This window comes from Coffea arabica, chromosome 6e (genome assembly GCF_036785885.1).
Source record: "Coffea arabica cultivar ET-39 chromosome 6e, Coffea Arabica ET-39 HiFi, whole genome shotgun sequence".
In the NCBI taxonomy this organism is placed as follows: Eukaryota; Viridiplantae; Streptophyta; class Magnoliopsida; order Gentianales; family Rubiaceae; genus Coffea; species Coffea arabica.
The window spans coordinates 23,030,618-23,049,127 of record NC_092321.1 but is presented as its reverse complement, the minus strand read 5'-3'; the positions used below and the strand labels follow the sequence as shown (position 1 = coordinate 23,049,127).

Below are 18,510 nucleotides of genomic sequence, written 5' to 3'. Positions count from 1 at the left end.
GTGATTGTTCATATCAACAATAGAATCTGAAAAAAATGAAAAAGAGTTAATTCTTTTTATATTTTTCTCCAAAAAAATATTAACCTAACATATTATTATCAAAGCCATGTCCTTGTGTGCGTGTGTATATATTTTTTTGGGAAGATGTTGCTTTTTTTTATGTTTCTCTTACAACACTTACCTATCTAAAGGAAGAGCCACGTGTTCTTATTTGTCCAGCTTCGGCCATAGCCAAGAAAGGGATTATCCATACATTAATATAATCCAAAAAACAAAAAAAAAAGTTAGTTTTTTTTTCCTTTTATTATCCAACCATGTCCTTGCCTTATATATATAGATATATATATATATATATGTTGCATTTTTCTGTTCCTCTTTACCACACTTGCCAATCTAAGAAAGAGCCACGTGTTCTTGTTTGTCTTCGACCAGAGCCGAGAATGCTCAAAACCAAATTTAAAGCAGAAGAAGACGGAAGGAGCTTTAACATTGGCTCAAAACCAAATTTGAGAACATTGGCTTGCATTGGAAATAAAATGGCAGTTGCTTAGACGTTGGAACCAGAGCATGACCATTAGTACATTTTTAGTTGTTGGGAGAAATAGGCTTTAGCTTTTTTCCAAGGCTGCACTTGCACCAAATCATTTCAGACTTTTATTAAATTTAACACGCAGAAATTTAATCCCTCTTTCACTAAGTACTCCTGGAAGACAGCAACAAATCACCCAAGTTTTAAAATGTCAGCGATCGTAAAATTCTTCACGGTGACTTAGATAGCAAGTCAATAATGTTGCTACACGAGCCTAGTACGGAGTATATTACAATCCCCAGTACGTAACGTAATTGTACAACATTAGCAACGATAGGTACAATACATATATAGTACATTGTTGTTTGGACTCCTATAGAGCAGGATATTAAAACCGAACAACCCATACCGTCAGCAAACTAATCGAAGTGAAGTCAGCTCCATGAATTTCTGTCTATCTAATGTGATAATTGACCGCACCAGTAAAGTTCCTTACGGGCATTTTCTTTGAACATAAGAAGCTCCATGTTCCTCGAACCTGTTAATCAAGAGACAAAAGACTTAATATGGGGAGAAAAAAGGAGAAAAGTTTGAGTATTGAGAGGTAGAGTGGATGCAAAAGCTTACTCAGATTTTGAAAACCACATTTGCTGAAAGGAACCAAGTGACGCCAATATACTCCCACCTATCCAAACACTGAATGCGACAAGTTAGTCAACGCTTGGTATGCTAACATGAATGCAAAGAAATATCCTCTTCAATCATAAAGCAGAAGCAATTTGGTCCAAACATGCAACTTCGGAGGAAGCACTGAGGCAAGGAATGCAGGAATGAAACAAAAGCATATCTGCCAGTTACCACCATGATTTACCCTCTCCATATGGCGAATTCCTAAGTGACACGTAACATCAATGCTGTAACCTAATGGCTTTTCTATTGAGCCACCTCCCAAAGAGATGCCGATTTATGTAAGAATTCACAATGTTCAACCAGAAAATTTGGTGCTTGAAGAAATGAAAATAACATGGGAAGGAAAGGACAACAGCAATCTACATCCACCCATCAACACAAGCAGAAGATAGAACACATTGATTTCCTTTTTTCATTTTTTTTAATTTTTTTCCCATCAAGCAAGTTAGTCTACCTGAATCTCCTTTCCGTTGCATTTCCACTTGCCAAAACTTTCACTCTAGCTGCTTGAGGAGATTCCTGCAAACGGTAGACCCAGACATAAGAAAAATCTCAAGCATTAACTAAAACCACTGGACAAACTTGAATTTTCACGTTGCAATAAGCTGTGTATTCTCTCAACATTAAGCATTTGATATCAGAAATAACCAAATAGCCGCATGTCTGATCTTTCTTCCTTCCCTTTCTTTCATCTTTTCCTTCATCACACAACTTTGGGCTTCTGAGTTTCCTTTTTATTTTCCCTCTCCTCTTTTAGGGAGAGTACCAGAACAAGGACTTCTTTTTCTTTTAAATACAGAAATCTGACTGAAAAAAACCTACCTCTAGCAAATCTTTCTCCAGACGTTCCTTTAACTGTTGCATGGATGCAGTGCCACCAGCAAGCTGTGTAAGGTTGAAATCAAATCAGATACTATATGATCCACTCTTCTAAGTACAAGATATGTTTCCTAAAGACAACACAAAAGGAAACTATGCAAATACGATGATCTGGGGGACAGAACAGAAACTTGAGTGGAAGTCATCATCTTTAAGAGTCATTGAGCTAAACAAGCTTAAAAAGAAGTTAGCAAAAGCTAAATATAACAGCAGGAATCCTTGATGTGCATCTGCACTGGAAAAAGGACAAAAAATAATATCCTGCTACTATAGGAATATCATCAGAGTGAAAAAGTAGAAATTAAGTGAGATGTCTGAGTTTGTGGAGAGGGGCAAATTTATTGGGACACAGCCAATTTATGCATAAATACTATGAAGAGAATATATGGGAAGCTGGAAATCCAAGGAAAAAGGGGAACAGCTGCAACATGAAGCACTACATACAAGGTTTACCTCACTAAAATTGCAGAGATTTTAGCTAATCAACAGGGGAAAAAATAATTTACTGTCGACAGAAAAAAAAAAGTCTAGATAACAGCCTTATACATTTTGGTGTAATTAAGGTACTTATTCACATTGAAGGGTTGAAAATTTACCAGTATACTGCTGAAGAGTTCTCTCCTAATATCCACATCACACTTATTTATGCTCTCCAAGACCTGAAGAATTTTAGAAGGATATATTGTAAAAGTAAAAAGAGAATAATGGTAGCTAGATCCCCAGCTCATGGATAAAAGTGCAAAATGACAGGAATTACCATTTGTGGCAGGCCACGAACAGAAGAAACAGTCTCGGCAAAATTCTCCATACCAGGAATAGTCTGACAGATTAGATCATGTCAGTAAATGGAATTTCAAATCAAACCAAAAGCAATCAAGAGAATTCAAAATGCATCATATGTCAAAAAAACTCATCAGCATCATTTGTCAAAATCCATCATTTGTTTCTCTAGTTATTTGATAATTTGAACCAAGACAGTAGATTAGTTAATCTAAACTCATCAGTATAAAGGTCTCTAAAAGTAGCCCATGCAATGAGGCATATGTTTAGGCAATTCCGGCCAGTGCTAAACAAGTCTAATATAGCAGCAAACCTCATCGCCTCTTGTCTTTATAAGCAAGATTTATTGGACAATGAATGTCCCAACAAATGATGAGAAAGACCTCCTAAAGGCCAGAGCAGGAAACTGCCACAAGCCCTTACTTAATTCTTTGCTAGATGTGCATTTTCAGACCATCTTCATTTTCCAATGGCAATTAATAAAGTCCTAAAAGCCTAGCCAAGAAAAGGATATCCATGTTGAGCCAAACAATTTGAGCTATGATTCTCCAACCGTGCATGGTTTACGAGATCTGCATACTTAAGAATATTCTAATGACGCTTAAATTTCAAAGCAGAGAAGAAAGGTAAAAGTTTAACCTGCATACGTTACGACAAGCTCCACATGTTCTGAGAACATGAAAATAACTAAATCCAATTGGAAGAACTTTTAAGGCTGAAAAATATAAAATTACAAATCTAACTATAAGCTTCAACTCTTAGGGCGGAGAATTGGTCAAACAAATTTATAATTTTTAACATGCATATCATTCAAGGATTAGATTATCTTAGTAAGCTCGTGCTGTGCAATATATATAAGTTCAGGATACTCTACTAATTTTATGTGATGTAGATACTTAAACTATTTGTCAAGTCAGTGAAAGACAAACATGATGAAAATCATAGGGGAGAAGGGAGAGTCGAGAGGTGAAGCATAATGCAAAGAAAAATACATTTTTTTCTTTCAATCTGGGATACATGTACGCTATACTTCCCCCTTGAGCAAAAGCACAAAAATCTCTTAATACTAAGCTCAAAATAATAGCACGTAAAAAAAAATACTCCAAAAGGCTTGCAGATTATGTAAACCTGAAGAGTCAAATTTGCACTCATGATTATAAATGGAAAAGCGGCATAGGAAAAAGTTTCAAAACCACCTGAGCCAAGGATGGGTTGAAAAGAATATCAGGTGCCTTGAATCTGTCGGCTCCAATTTCTATTGTCCTGGATTAATAAACAATGAACTTAGATGAAAAGGAAGTGCCAGTAAGAAAATAGAAGTACAGAGAAAGCTATGAGATGCGGTAAGACCTAGATTATCAATGGCCTTGTTATATATCACCCCAGGTAAATCATGAAAAAGTTAATGGAACAAGAACAACTCATTAAGATGTGTCACTTACAGATTCTAAAAATGTCTGTATCCTGTAAAAAACTTTCAAGATAGAAACAAGGCTTTAATTACAAAACTTACTGTCCATCAGGAAGCTCATAAGATGTCATTGGTATGTTCGAGTATGAACTATCTGAAAAGAATAAAAGACCAAGATTATTTGTAAGTGTTTTTGTTATTGCACTACAATTAACATGATGAAAACCACTATAAATAGGAGCACATCTTACATGATCAACTAATTATAATGCATTAGCAAGATTCCTGAACAAAGATAGGAAGGAAGTCGGCAGTGGGTCTGCCGGATTAAATAATAAAGCAAAAGATTATGGCATGTGCTAAAGAGAAGCATTAGGCTTTTTGTTGGATCATGACGACTTGTAATACAGGAATGTTTAAGTTTGCTCTATCCCTGCCAAATTTTCACAAGTGATATTATTGGTAGCTGCCCTTGTTCATGTAGACTTTCTAAGTGCTCAGACTTGGCTCTTACTGTGTCCAGGCTCTCCCCTGAAAAATAGTATGTACACTTTCTATACTCTTCTATCCTAGGTTATATATATTCCCAATAATGAGTCAATAAATGCAAGATCAAATGAAGTTCAAACAATGCACCAAAGCAGTACTAACCATCATATGGAGTATCAGGAGCTCGACATACACATTCTTTGATATCACTAGCAATTACTCTCTGTTAAAAGAAAGTCACAATTAGTAGCAGAAGAAAAAAGGGTACAAGTACAGAATAAATGTAGATTTTGGTCAGTCAGTAACCTGGCAATAGAGTTTGTAACTCTCAGTTGTATTTGGAAAATCAAGATCTACTGTCTGTATGACTCAATGAACAATCCATACAATGTAATAAGAACCACAAGCATAGTAATCAGTAAAATCAGTACAATATTAAGCCTTCAGAGAAAAGAAAGTAGAAAGTAATTACATTAGCTTCAGTTTACAACCTTGTTTAGTATTTACTTTAACAGCATTGCCTATGAAATACATGAGCTTGTAAAATAGTAAATATCTGTAATCACTTGATTCCACACTGGAAATGTCAAAAATATAACCAGTAAGCTTTTCCATTGTTTAAGCTTTTAAGAAGACTTGCTATTTAACATCATAAGCGTAGGTTAAAGGTACAGCCACCGCATGCTTGCACTTCATACACCTGTTAAAACTAAAATAAAGGCCACATTTGTGGAGCTTTTTAAAGATAAAAATAAAGCAGATCGTTCACTGGAGACCAGATTAGCATTTTGCAAGGCTGTACAATGAAATAAAGACACTATAAGACAACATTTAGTATGGCTTGAGGTGGAGTTCATTGTGATGATCACTTCAAAGAAAGGGGAAGAGAGAGCACGTAAAGCAACATTATTGTTAATTTTAGGTACAGACTATCAACTTATTTAGTTACCTACTGCAGAAGGTGGAAGGGGCTTGAAGAGATGGTTAGAAAGAGAAATTTCCAAACAATTTCTCCAGGACCAGAATAATGACTACAATTGTGGTAGTGATATACAAAAAAGAATGAATTCTTAAAATAGGGAGGTAAAATATTAAAAAACATTCATAATATAACAGGAAAAATCACCTGAAATTCTCCAGGCCGAATGTCCTTTCTTTTGAATGCGTAGCGAGGTTTTATCTGAAATGAAAATAGGAGAACCAAGAGATTGTACAAGGAAAGAATAGTCAGATAATCATGATCAGATATTTAAGAGCGTAAAGTATTATTCATTCAGTGAAAGAACTCACAGTAATGCCTTTGCTTTCCAAACTTTTCATCAAGCAATCAGTAAGGAATTCTCCGCCAATAGGAGATGTTGCCACGGCCTATGCAAAAAAATAGAAACTTAGAAAATATCTCTAAAAGACGAAGAAAACTATAAACTGGGCTATCTTCACAAGAATTGGGAAGGTGTAAATTAGAAAGGAATACTCCATCCAAATAAATGCTCATATTAATTGTTTGCAATAGTCTAATGAATTTAGATATCCAGATGTGTACTTCATTCAGTATAACCATTGAACATCCACTAGAAACAAATTGAAAGCAGACAAGCCTTGAGCAAACAGTGTAGGGAAGGCTTTACAGGTTTATTCAAACAGCAGAAACATATGAATGTGTATGTCTTATGCCCACTAGCATGCAAGATATGCCCCTATTGCTACGTGAATCACAAAATTTCAATTCTTCAGACTTTGCCTACAAACAACCCCCCAAAAATGAACTTCAATTCTCCACTTTTTACTGACCAGTAGTTCTTTGACTACAATATATCTCATCTCAGAGCTCCACCTGTATTAATGCTATTTCACCTTTGGAACTCAGAAATCAAACCATGTACTGCAATAAGGCTTCAAGCATCAAAAAAACTAAATTTGTTGCAATACCATCAGGATCCTTCACATTTGCAATGGTTACCATGTGCATATCAATCAACAGTACAACTAGACAACGACCAAGTAAATTTCCAAATTGTGGTAGTTTTGAAGAAGATTTCTCAAATAGTGAGAGTTCTGAAGCAACGCATTCACTGAATGCGTCTTTTAAACAATGCATTCAATAAATGTATTCTTCCAGGGAAAAAATGCATAAACAAATAAAAGAGTGTATTATGCGAATGCATCTTTTAAGGAAACAACACATTCACTAAGTATGTTTTTCACCCTTTGGGAAGAGGTTTGAAAAACACCACCTTTTGGGAATTAATTTTAAAACATCACACCTTTTGGGAATTTCCGAGACAACAACTGGACAACAGAATATGAAACTCAGGACAAAAAGGTATTAGTCAATTAAAAATCCAAGTTGTTCCACAAGAAGTAGCTCAAAAAAAAGCTACAAAAGACATGGATTAACACATTAACAAAATTAAAAGAGGATCACTGGAGTTGGATATACAATGATCTCACTACCAAAAACCTCCAACATAGTAAGGTCAAAGTCAGTGCTAGTATCCATCTGCAGTTTCTACATAGATCAACAGGAGTACCTTTTGAAGTACATATCCATCATGTACGGGAGCAACTGTAGTTGATCCTCCGCCACTGAATCAATTAGCACAACCAATAAGTGCCCATTTTAATCAAGGTCAAATAAGCATAAAATTTAATTGATCGACAAGAAAAAATAAGACAAAAGGCAACTTCATTATGGTAGAAAACAAAATATGATCCAGCACAGTAGTAAAGAGAAAAGAAAACACAAGATCAAGGGATTGTTCTTTTGTTTTCCGCAAAACACTCTAAGGACTACAAATGCATGAAAAAATTAAAGTAAGAAATTATTCCTCAGGAGTTTTACAGAGCTAGGATTGAATTGCATGCTGAAATTACCATGGGACTGTTTTTCTGGTATTTGTGCTTCCCCAGCAAACATTTAACAGAGAAAGTGAAGGTTCACATCTTATTCTTTTCAAGCAAACTCTGCATGACGCTTCTCAAAATGATCCTAAATACTAGACAAGAATGATTTATAGATCAAGAGGTTGTGCTTGTTGAAGACAATTTCTAACAAAACCACCTGAGATACCACTACTTGTCACACCAATATCTGATGTCTGCATCTTTTTACGAACTCCAGGAGTCATAGAAAAGGACGAGAATAAGGTGAAAGAAGTATGCATGCCAAAATATAGAAGCAACGTCTTGGAAATGGGTAAACAAATTTAACATGGAACATAGTAGGATAGTGCGGTTATAACACAAACTAGAATTTAAAATACTGCATTGAACGGACAGTAATAGTAGTTGGCATGCATAAGAAAACTCTTACCTATCAACAACTAAAGAGGTTGCACGTCCAGATGCAAAGGACGTAAGAACCTGGCATTTGAAAATTGCAGTGAATAACTAGCAAAACACAGACAAAATGATTTTTTAAAAGCATATGAAGGGAAACCAGGCATTTGAAAATAGCAGCCAATAATTAGCAAAACATAGACAAATTTATTTCTTGGAAGTATATGAAGGGAAACACTGGCTGTAGCATACTTCATCACAGATTGACATAAATAGCTACAAGTGCTAGTTGGAAACTGAATAGAGGAACTCACTGCATTTTTAGCCAAGAACAATGCCGGAACCTGGTACTTTTCAAACATAATCTCTGCTGACCTGTCAGATGCCTAGTCAGTTTCTTTAGTGCCAGAGATTGGACATAACTTTTCCAAAAGCCAACTCATAGAAGTAACACAGGGACACCAAATAATCTAAAATCACTTTTAAAAAAAAACACAAAACATAGTATTGCATACAAGAACATGGAAAAAGGAGAGCATTCTTGTTTAGAAGAGCATTCTACTTAGGTGCTACAAACCCAAGAAGAAAAGCATTCTTGTTTAGACAGCCACATGGAATACCACCACCTCCTTTCTTATGTCTCTCAAAATTATGGGAAATGGAAGAAAAGTACTTACATCTCAAATAACTGAAATCTCAAAAGAAGAGAGACAAAAATAACCAGAGCTTACCTTGCAAAGACAGACTTATCCACCCATAACCCCCAAAATTATATGAGAAAATTTTAACTTATAAATCAAGCATCACCCCTATATTAGAAAATTAGTAACACTAATCTTTTGGAGCAAGAAGCAAAAGGACCTTCCAGGTCATATGTATGAGAGATGTCATGCAAGTAATAAAACATATAGGCATATAAAGGACTAAAGAAGGATCCATTAAGGGATTCTGAATTTCTGATTATCATCTCACTTTTCTCTCTGCTGTTGAGAATTAGCACATGGCTCAGCAAGCAGCATGGGATGCTCCTTAGGATCAATCAAGAGGCATTCCCTACAAATGACAAAGCAAGTAATAGTATGAATTATGAATTATAATATTCATTGAATGGTAGAGATGGCTGTACCATTCAAAAACAATGCGGAGATGCACAATTAAGGGAAAAAAGGAAAAACACATTTTTCCACAAACAGTGCATGACAATGGAAAGGATGGGATGTATTTATCCATAGCTGAAGACAATACACCAGCACATAAAAGCTCCCCTTTTCTCCTGTCTTCTAGTAAATCTAAAAGAATTCTAGAATCGGAAAACAATTATTGCACAATTATTGCACTAAAGTGGTATCAGTCTGACACTCTGACGATGAGAAGAAGTACAAGATTAGTTACATATGTTATCTATGACCTGCAAGATGAGAACCAAACTATTAAAGATTTGAACAGAGCTGGATGCGTTGAAATTATTTAAGTTGAATTGGCTATTACTCCCTGCCAACATGATATTCATGAATTTTCCCTATTGCTAAGGTCTGATCCATTTAGTAAGCAAACCATTGTTGCATCCCTTGTAACTACTAAGCAGGTGATGCAGCACAGAGATTCCATATGCTTAGTATACAATTTGAACCAAAATGAATATGCAAATTTGATTACTTGAAGGCATGATCCCATATGCTTTCAACAATTTCCCAATCAGCAACTATCCCATCCTTAATTGGAGATAGGACCTGAGAAAATAGAATATCACAAGCTCAATAAGAAAAGAGGTTAAATGTGCAAGCCAAAACCTATCTAAAAGATGTTCTTCTGACTGACCTCCATGTGATCCCGGCGGAATCCCAAGGCTTGGGATCCTACGTATAACTTTCGCTTAGCCTTGGATTTAGAATCTGGAACAGATCCAGAATTCTTGTCTGGATTATCCGGCTCATCAACTTCCATTTGATCAATTGATCCAACAACCTTAAACAATACAAATCTTATGTCAGCTGTTTACTGTGCATCCATTAGACGCCACATTCACCAGTATGTTTTAGAAGCATCAGTTATCCTGTATTTAATCTACATCAAGCTTCACATTCACGATAAAGAGAAGTCTTCATTAAGATTCTAGAACCAATGTAACAACCTGATAAATGATCAAATAGTTGATGCATCATTTTACCAAAACAAGACCCTTATCCTTCAAAGACCCCTCGTGTAGCAATATGGTGAATATCAGAAAAGTGAAGTCCATAATTCTGCCATATGGGCGGCATTTAAAGCTTCAATCTTTAGCATAGATCCCCTTGCAATCTATAGCAAGTTGGCACTTCAATTTTCCTTCCATGCATAAAATCCATTTTATTCGACTGCCTTGTCAAAAAAAATTCTCCTTAAAGAGGCAAAAGAAAGTAAATTGAAGAAAAATTAGCACTATCCACAATGGCAAAAGTAAAACAACACAACTTAATCCCCCTGTATATGTTCACAATCAACTTCTTAGGTTGGTCTGTCCTATAGTTAGTTCTTTTTTCTTAAACTGTAGGTTCAGTTCCTTGTAACCATGATTCCACGTTCCAACCTTTAAAATCTCCCAGTGTAAGAAGTTCACATCTGACAAACGAGGACCAAAAGAAAAAGAAGAACGACGACTATCAAAATCAAACTTTAATGGTTAAATTGAGAAGAAACTCGAATGAGATTAACATAAATCAGGTGCAAAAGAAGGTAAAACAAAAAATTCAAACTTGGAGAAAAATTCAGCTCCAGAACAGTAAAATTCTAGCCACATTGCAAAATCATGATAATAAATGCAGTAAATTCGCAAATATATTGAGCTGAAATAGACTACTAGCAATGGCTTACCGAAGGAAAGACGGCTTTGGGAGCATCTTCGCCAGCATAACCAGCTTTGCAAGTGTGTGAGCCTAAGTCCACCACTACAGCTGATACCTCATCTATTTTTTTTATACATAGCAGAGAAAAACGCACATAAATTAAACAAATTTAAACTGGTACATAGTGAAGTCTGTGCTAGCGAGTGCCTGAGCCTGTAAGTGTGTGTTCTACGTGAAAGAGAAAGATAGAACGATACTACCTCCGCCGTACATGGTTGCAAGGCTAAATTGGGCGGAGTTCCGATTTGGTTGGGGAGTTTGGTCTTTGCTTTCTTTGTTTTCGGAGCTTCGTTCTATATATAGAAGACACACACACCTATGCACAGAATAAGATATAAATGGTAAACCACAATTAACATAAGAGCAATATCCAACAATTAACACACACACAGTTAACATAGTTATCAAACTTACATGTCCAATTGTCTAAACTATTCGTATTTGGGAACTGAAACTGTCACCAAAAGATCTAAAGGGGTTAATGGAGACAATGAAACAACCGTTTAGCTAGAGTGGAGTTAATTCCCAAAGCCTTGTGCATTCCTTGAGGGTGTTAAGTATCTTCACGATAACTGGGTTTTGCACAGAGATTTAAAGACATCAAATATGCTTTTAAATAATTGTGGTGAGTTGAAGATCTGTGACTTTGGATTAGCACGTCCTTTGAAACCATATACTAACTTGGTGGTTACTTTGTGGTACAGGTGAGCGTAGTTTTATGCACTATTGTATTTTTTACTTGAGATAATTAAAATCTTTTATCTGGCTCAGCGAAGCAGCCTCTATTCAATGGGAAAACAGAAGTTGATCAACTTGACAAGGTTAACATTTTGAAAACTTTCATCTGTCATTAGGGGTGAGCATTCGGTGCAAATGCGGTAAATCGGTGCGCTGAATTCGGTTTTTTCGGTTATTGCACCTATAGAAATCTAAACCGTTTTCAATTTCGAATTGGGCATTACCGAATTCATGCGGTACCCGATTTCAAATTCGAAAACGGTAATGAATTCGGTCTAACCGAATTCATCTATTATTTAAAAAAAAACCTGCAGCAAATTAAGAGAATATATAAACCAATCTTTATAGTTCAGCAACTACCAACCCCCGCAAGCCATTAGATGTTTCTCTTTTACACATTGCAGAAAATTCATATCCAGAATCCTAGGTACAACTTCTGGAGCCGTACTTTCACTAGATGTGCACCAGAGATTGAGAATCTCCACGGACAAGGAGGTAAAATTTTCATTTTAGCAAGTTTTTTTCTTTATAATTTTTCTAACGGGTAAAAGGTGGAATTTTTCCCCAAGGCCTTAACTTTTAAAGGCTGCACAACTGGAGAGAGCTTCTTGTGTATAAAATACAAAGCTTATGTTATATCACACCTAATCTAAACTACTACAACAGTTAGAGTTTGCAATTGGAAGCTCAGATTTCGTCCCCTTATCAATTCAGGATAACAAATTTCCTAGTCGATCTTGGCCCATTTTAATGCCAGAGACACAGAGCCAAAAACAGAGGAGCACTTACCTAAGTGAGCCAGAGATGAGCAGTGATGAACCAGCGATGAACTAGTGAGATCTTGGTGCTTCGTCTTCGACACTCGGCAGAGATGAACCAGCACGGCAGGACACAGCCAACAGGAGACGTAGAGCGCGGCGGACTGGCGGAGGCCGGAGAGGCAGAGAGCAGCTTCGATTTGGGAATTGGGACTTGGGACTTGGGAGTGTTAGTGCTGTGAAAGCCGTAGGTGACGGCAGTCACGGCACTATGCAATATTGCAAATTTGCAATGGTTGTTTTCTCACTTTTCAATTTTCATCAGCTGAAGATGAAATCGGACTTTTTCCAAATGAAGTGATTTTGTAATTTTAAATTTACAAATTAGGGCTCCTAAATTATAATACATTCATTATGCTCCTCAATGATTTAAAAATTATTACTAATTTGATCCCCAAATTTATTCATAATTGAACACATTATTTATGTTCAAATCATTTTGTGGTTTAATTGGCATTTATTTGATCACTTATACCTAAAATCCTTGGTATATGATTTAAGAAACACATAAAAAGTTATTAATTTAAACTAATTTAGTTAGTAGTTACAATGAATTTATAATTTACAATGATTAATCATAAGTAATATTAGTTACAAACTTACAAATTACAATGAATCAATGATTAGTGATAAGTTACATTAGTTACAAACTTATAATTTATTTCAAATCAAAATAAAACTTAATTACTGGATTTGCAACTCACATGTATTCACTTACACTGCTTAGTTATTTTGTCTATACTTAAAACTTTAAGATTAGTAAATAGATAATATGAACTTTTAACTTATTTGATCACTTATACCTACAATCCTTAGTCTATGATTTAAGGAACACATAAAAAGTGATTAATTTAAACTATAATAAACCTTAGACTGTACAATGGTTAGTAATAATTTATGAATTTATAATTTACAATGATTAATAATAAGTAATATTAGTTACAAACTTACAAATTACAATGATTAGTGATAAGTTATGTTAGTTACAAACTTTTAATTTATTTCAAATCAAAATTAAACTTATTTATTTACATATGTTATTGTGAAAGTCAATACACTAATACATTGATTTGCAATTCATGTACATTCACTTACACTGCTTAGTTGTCTTATCTATACTTAAAGCCTTAAGATTTGTGAATATGTAATGTAAATTTAGAGTACACTAATACTTGCAAGTTATAGATTACGCATTCAAATATTCAATAATTCAAACATGAATGATGTATCAAATTACCAATATCTAAATTCTAATTACTAATTATGTTTATTGTTTAATATTTAGTATTATACATATATGTATTAATTATTATCTAATTCTAGCCATGTTACTCATGTATAAAATAATAAGTATTATAGTTATCTTATATTGTAATGTATTACTATGCATTATTGTAGTCATATAACAATTAATAAATACTAAAATAATATAAATATATTGTACATCATTATATATTATTAGTATTATAAGTACATGATATGATAATAATACCATATAGTAATTATTATTAATAACATTTACCTATATAATATAATAAAGTATTAGTAGTATATACTAATACTAAATAGCATTTATCTATATATTATATAATTTTATATATCAATTTGGTATTCGAATGCTGTAATGCGGTACCCGATTTCAATTACCGAATTTTGAATTCGAAATCGGTTATTACCAAATTCATAATCTCATTACCTATTTTATACCATATTAGAATTCGGTGAATTCGGTATTCACCGAATTGGAACCGAATTACCAAATACCCGATTTCAAATTACCGAATTGAATTTGAAATCGGTTATGAATTCGGTACGAACCGGATCTGCTCACCCCTATCTGTCATGTTACTGTAGATTTTTGTATGGATTTCTTCTGTCATGTTAATGAAGGCAGGGCAGCTATTGATCTAATATTAGAAGGAGAAAAGGGAACTCTACACTTGTTTGCACCACCAAAAAACAAATAGAAGTTGAAGTTCAGATGGCTCATAGTAGTTCAGTAGCAAAATGGTACTTGAATTCATTTATAATCCTAAATTTCCAGACGAGTCATAATTCCAATCAGGTCAAGCGGAGTTAAACATATGACAGGCAAAATAACCACTTGATACTTTATTCATCAAGAATCAGCACAACACATCAGAATGTATCATTTTAGGAATTCCAAAATAGGGCGTTGCGTGGATATATCAGCTTGGAAAAACCAACAATATGTTTATTCAGTAAGAATTGTGAGCCTAATTTAGACATTCTTTCATTTAGGAAAAGAAAATATATTTCAGTGATGTCATGATTCAAAAGCCCAGGTCTCATCAACAGCCTGTTAAGAAAAATCCTCCAAATGGTGCGAGATTTCACTTTTGTCATTAGATCTAGTCTTATTAGGGCTCTTATCTCACCAGACACAAGACCTTATACAGTGAAGTGCAGCATATAGTCCTATTCTCTGCACAATAAAGGAAAACTAAATGAGCAGAGTTGCAGAGAGTAACAGAATTTTCCAACAGGTATCCCTCTATAAGGTTTAGCAACTTCATTCTAGCTCCCTCAGCGGAATATTCTAGCTCGCTCTCAGGCAACAAATTCTCATTTCGAAAGAAATTCAGCATCCAGGGTATAAAAAGTTAAAATCCCCAAATTTAACTTCTACACATTTGGAAATTAGCAATTTAGTGGAAAATAAAAGAACTTTGTAAATCTGTTATGCAAGAATTGCTCTTCTTATCCTCAATAGGGGTGTGCATTCGGTGCAAAATCGGTAATTCGATGCAATGAATTCGGTTATTCGACTTATAGAAATCTAAACCGTTTTCAATTTCAAATTGGCCATAACCGAATTCATTCCGCAACCAATTTCAAATTCGAAAACGGTAATGAATTCGGTTAGTATCTTAGAAAAGAAAAGATTAATCAAACATTTGATAGAACACCTTTCGAGTCTGCTCCATATGAACCACACAAAAGTGAAGTAAAATCTCTACCATATAAGGATGATATGCATCTCAATTGTGTCAAGGTCAAGATTTCCAGTATATTGTTCATAATGCCGACGAAATCAAGCAGTATATTTTCAAAATCCAGTGAAAATGCAACAAGATAACCTAGTAGTAGACAAAATTCTAATTCAACATAATGATTTTCCGATTGCAGAGCTCAATAACAAGTATATCGACTTAAAGCTTGCAAAAAGAATTAATATTTCGAAGCACCGGTGACATATATATACAGGCATATTAAAGAAAACGGAAAAAATTTAAGCCTTACCTCAAGTGGAGTCCTATTGATGATTTCAGAGAGGCCGATTACGTTTTCTTGCGATGGAGCTGTCGGGAGGGAGGTGCTGGGAGTAACGGTGGTGGAAGCTTAGACAAAAGTGACCACCAGGGTGGGTTCAGTGATAGCGAAGGGCTTTACCCTAAGGCGCCTGTTTCTGAAAATGGATAATCTTTCATCTTCACACCTTGAACAAGTAAGGCTCTGACTCAATTTCCTGATTTATGCATTTTACGAATTTACTTTAGCCTAAACTCCATTGGAAATTTACCTAGAATTGTGTCTGCCACTAAGACATTTTAGTTCACCGTCCATCATGTTTTAATTAGTGTTGGGTATCAATATTTCATCTTGTTTTCAAAAACATCACTGTAGCATTTTGAATCTGAAAAACAAGTCCGTTTGGATTAGTTGTTTTTTGGGTTGTTTTTCAAAAACTATATGAAAAACTTTTACTGTAGATTTTTTTGGATTATTTTTAGAGGTATTTTTGAAACATATTTTTGAATATTTTTAGAATATTATAATTTTTATATTTTGATATAAATATACATTTATGCATTTATAATACATTTATATTTACAAATGTATAAATGTATATTATTATAAATGTATAAATTATAAATGAATATTATATAAATGTATAAATTATAAATTATAATTTTTATATTTTTATATAAATATGCATTTATGCATTTATAATACATTTATAGATATTTATAAATAAATATATTTATATATTCATATAAAAATATATAAATGTATTATATTATATATAATACATAATATAAATATATTTATAAATGTATAAGTGTATATTATTATAAATGTATAAATTATAAATGAATATTATAAATATATTATAAATTATAAGTATATATTATTATAAATGTATAAATTATAAATGTATAAATTAATATATTATAAATATATATTAATATTATGTAGAAATGTATTTATATAATTAATATAAATGTATATATGTATTGATACTATGTATAAATGTAAAATTAAAATTATGTATATTAATATAAATGTATAAATGTATTATATTATATATAATACATAATATAAATGTATATTTAAATGTATAAGTGTATATTATTAAAAATGTATAAATTATAAATGAATACTATATAAATGTATAAATTAATATATTATAAATATATTAATATTATGTACAAATGTATTAATATAATTAATATAAATGTATAATTGTATTAATATTATGTATAAATGTAAAATTAATATTATGTATATTAATATAAATGTATAAATGTATAAATGTATTATATTATATATTATACATAATATAAATGTATATATAAATATACATAAATATTTATATATTATGTATAAATTTACATTTATATAAATGTATAATAGATTATATATTATGTTATATATAATTTATATAACATATAATATTTATGTAAATATATTATGAATATATAAAAATATATTATAAATAAAATAAAATATTTATAATATGTATGTATAAATATATAATATTAGAAATGTATAATATATATAATATACATTATTATTAATATAATTTATGTATAATATACATAATTGAAATAGACATATTAATATATATTATAAAACAAAATTGAATAAATATATTTATAAATATATATATAAATAAATGTATTTATATAAATATATAATATTTATTTCAATTGATATAATATATATAATATTATACATAATTGAAATAAATATATTTATATTAATATAATATATATAATATACATAATTGAAATATACATATTAAAATACATAATTGAAATATACATATTAAAATATATTAAAATATAATTGAAATATACATATTAAAATACATAATTAAAATATACAAATTGAAATATACTTATTAAAATATACAAATTAAATATACATAATTGAAATATATTTGGAGTTGTTTTTTATATATTGTTTGGATATGGTGTTTTTGAAATTGTTTTTGAAATACACATTTACTGTAGCATTTGGAATGTGAAAAACAATTTTTCAAAAACAGGTGCAAAAACACTCAATCCAAACGGACCATAGGAGTGTCTGCAGGTCGACATCCACTCATCCCTGTTTCCTTTAAAAGATCCAAAACATACTTGCGTTGGGACACAACGATGCCCTTCTTGGACCAAGCTACCTCCATCCCTAAGAAATATCGTAGTGTTCCCAAATCTTTGATTTCAAAGCTAGAAGCAAGACTTTTCTTCAGCCGTTCCATCTCAATTAAGTCATCTCCTGTGAGGATGATATCATCCACGTACACAATGAGTACTGCTATCTTCCCGTCCTTGGAGTGTTTAACAAACATGGTGTGATCACTTTGAGCTTGGATATAGCCTTGATCCTTTACCGACCTAGTAAATTTTTCAAGCCAGGCCCTAGGAGATTGTTTGAGACCATATAACGATTTTTTTAGCTTGCAAACTCTAGACTGAAACTTCCCTTCAAATCCAGGGGGAGAATCCATGTACACCTCTTCCTCCAGATCACCATTTAAAAATGCATTCTTGACATCAAGTTGTTGGAGTGGCCAATCAAGGTTTACTGCTATTGAGAGAAGCACCCTAATAGTGTTTAATTTTGCCACTGGAGCAAAAGTTTCAAGATAATCGATCCCGTAGGTTTGAGTAAACCCTTTAGCCACCAATCGAGCTTTGTACCGTTCCAATGTCCCATCGGAATTATACTTGATGGTAAAGACCCATTTACACCCTACCGTCTTTT

The 18,510-nt window shown here is 32.9% G+C and overlaps 1 protein-coding gene across 1 annotated transcript; it reads right to left on the bottom strand.

The window, feature by feature from the left end:
• Positions 1 to 730: 730 nt before the first annotated feature.
• On the bottom strand, positions 731 to 12,682 carry LOC113696020 (actin-related protein 4-like). Its single transcript, XM_072055645.1, has 21 exons — positions 12,467 to 12,682; positions 11,140 to 11,255; positions 10,908 to 10,999; positions 9,876 to 10,022; positions 9,714 to 9,787; positions 9,030 to 9,110; positions 8,372 to 8,432; positions 8,092 to 8,141; positions 7,310 to 7,364; positions 6,069 to 6,146; positions 5,905 to 5,958; positions 5,085 to 5,138; positions 4,941 to 5,001; positions 4,392 to 4,443; positions 4,075 to 4,141; positions 2,856 to 2,918; positions 2,695 to 2,757; positions 2,042 to 2,104; positions 1,674 to 1,738; positions 1,157 to 1,225; positions 731 to 1,067 (listed from the first exon to the last, which is right to left on the bottom strand). Exons 2-21 carry the CDS (start codon positions 11,150 to 11,152, stop codon positions 1,022 to 1,024), a joined length of 1,308 nt encoding a protein of 435 aa, XP_071911746.1. The 5' UTR covers positions 11,153 to 11,255; positions 12,467 to 12,682; the 3' UTR covers positions 731 to 1,021.
• Positions 12,683 to 18,510: the final 5,828 nt, after the last annotated feature.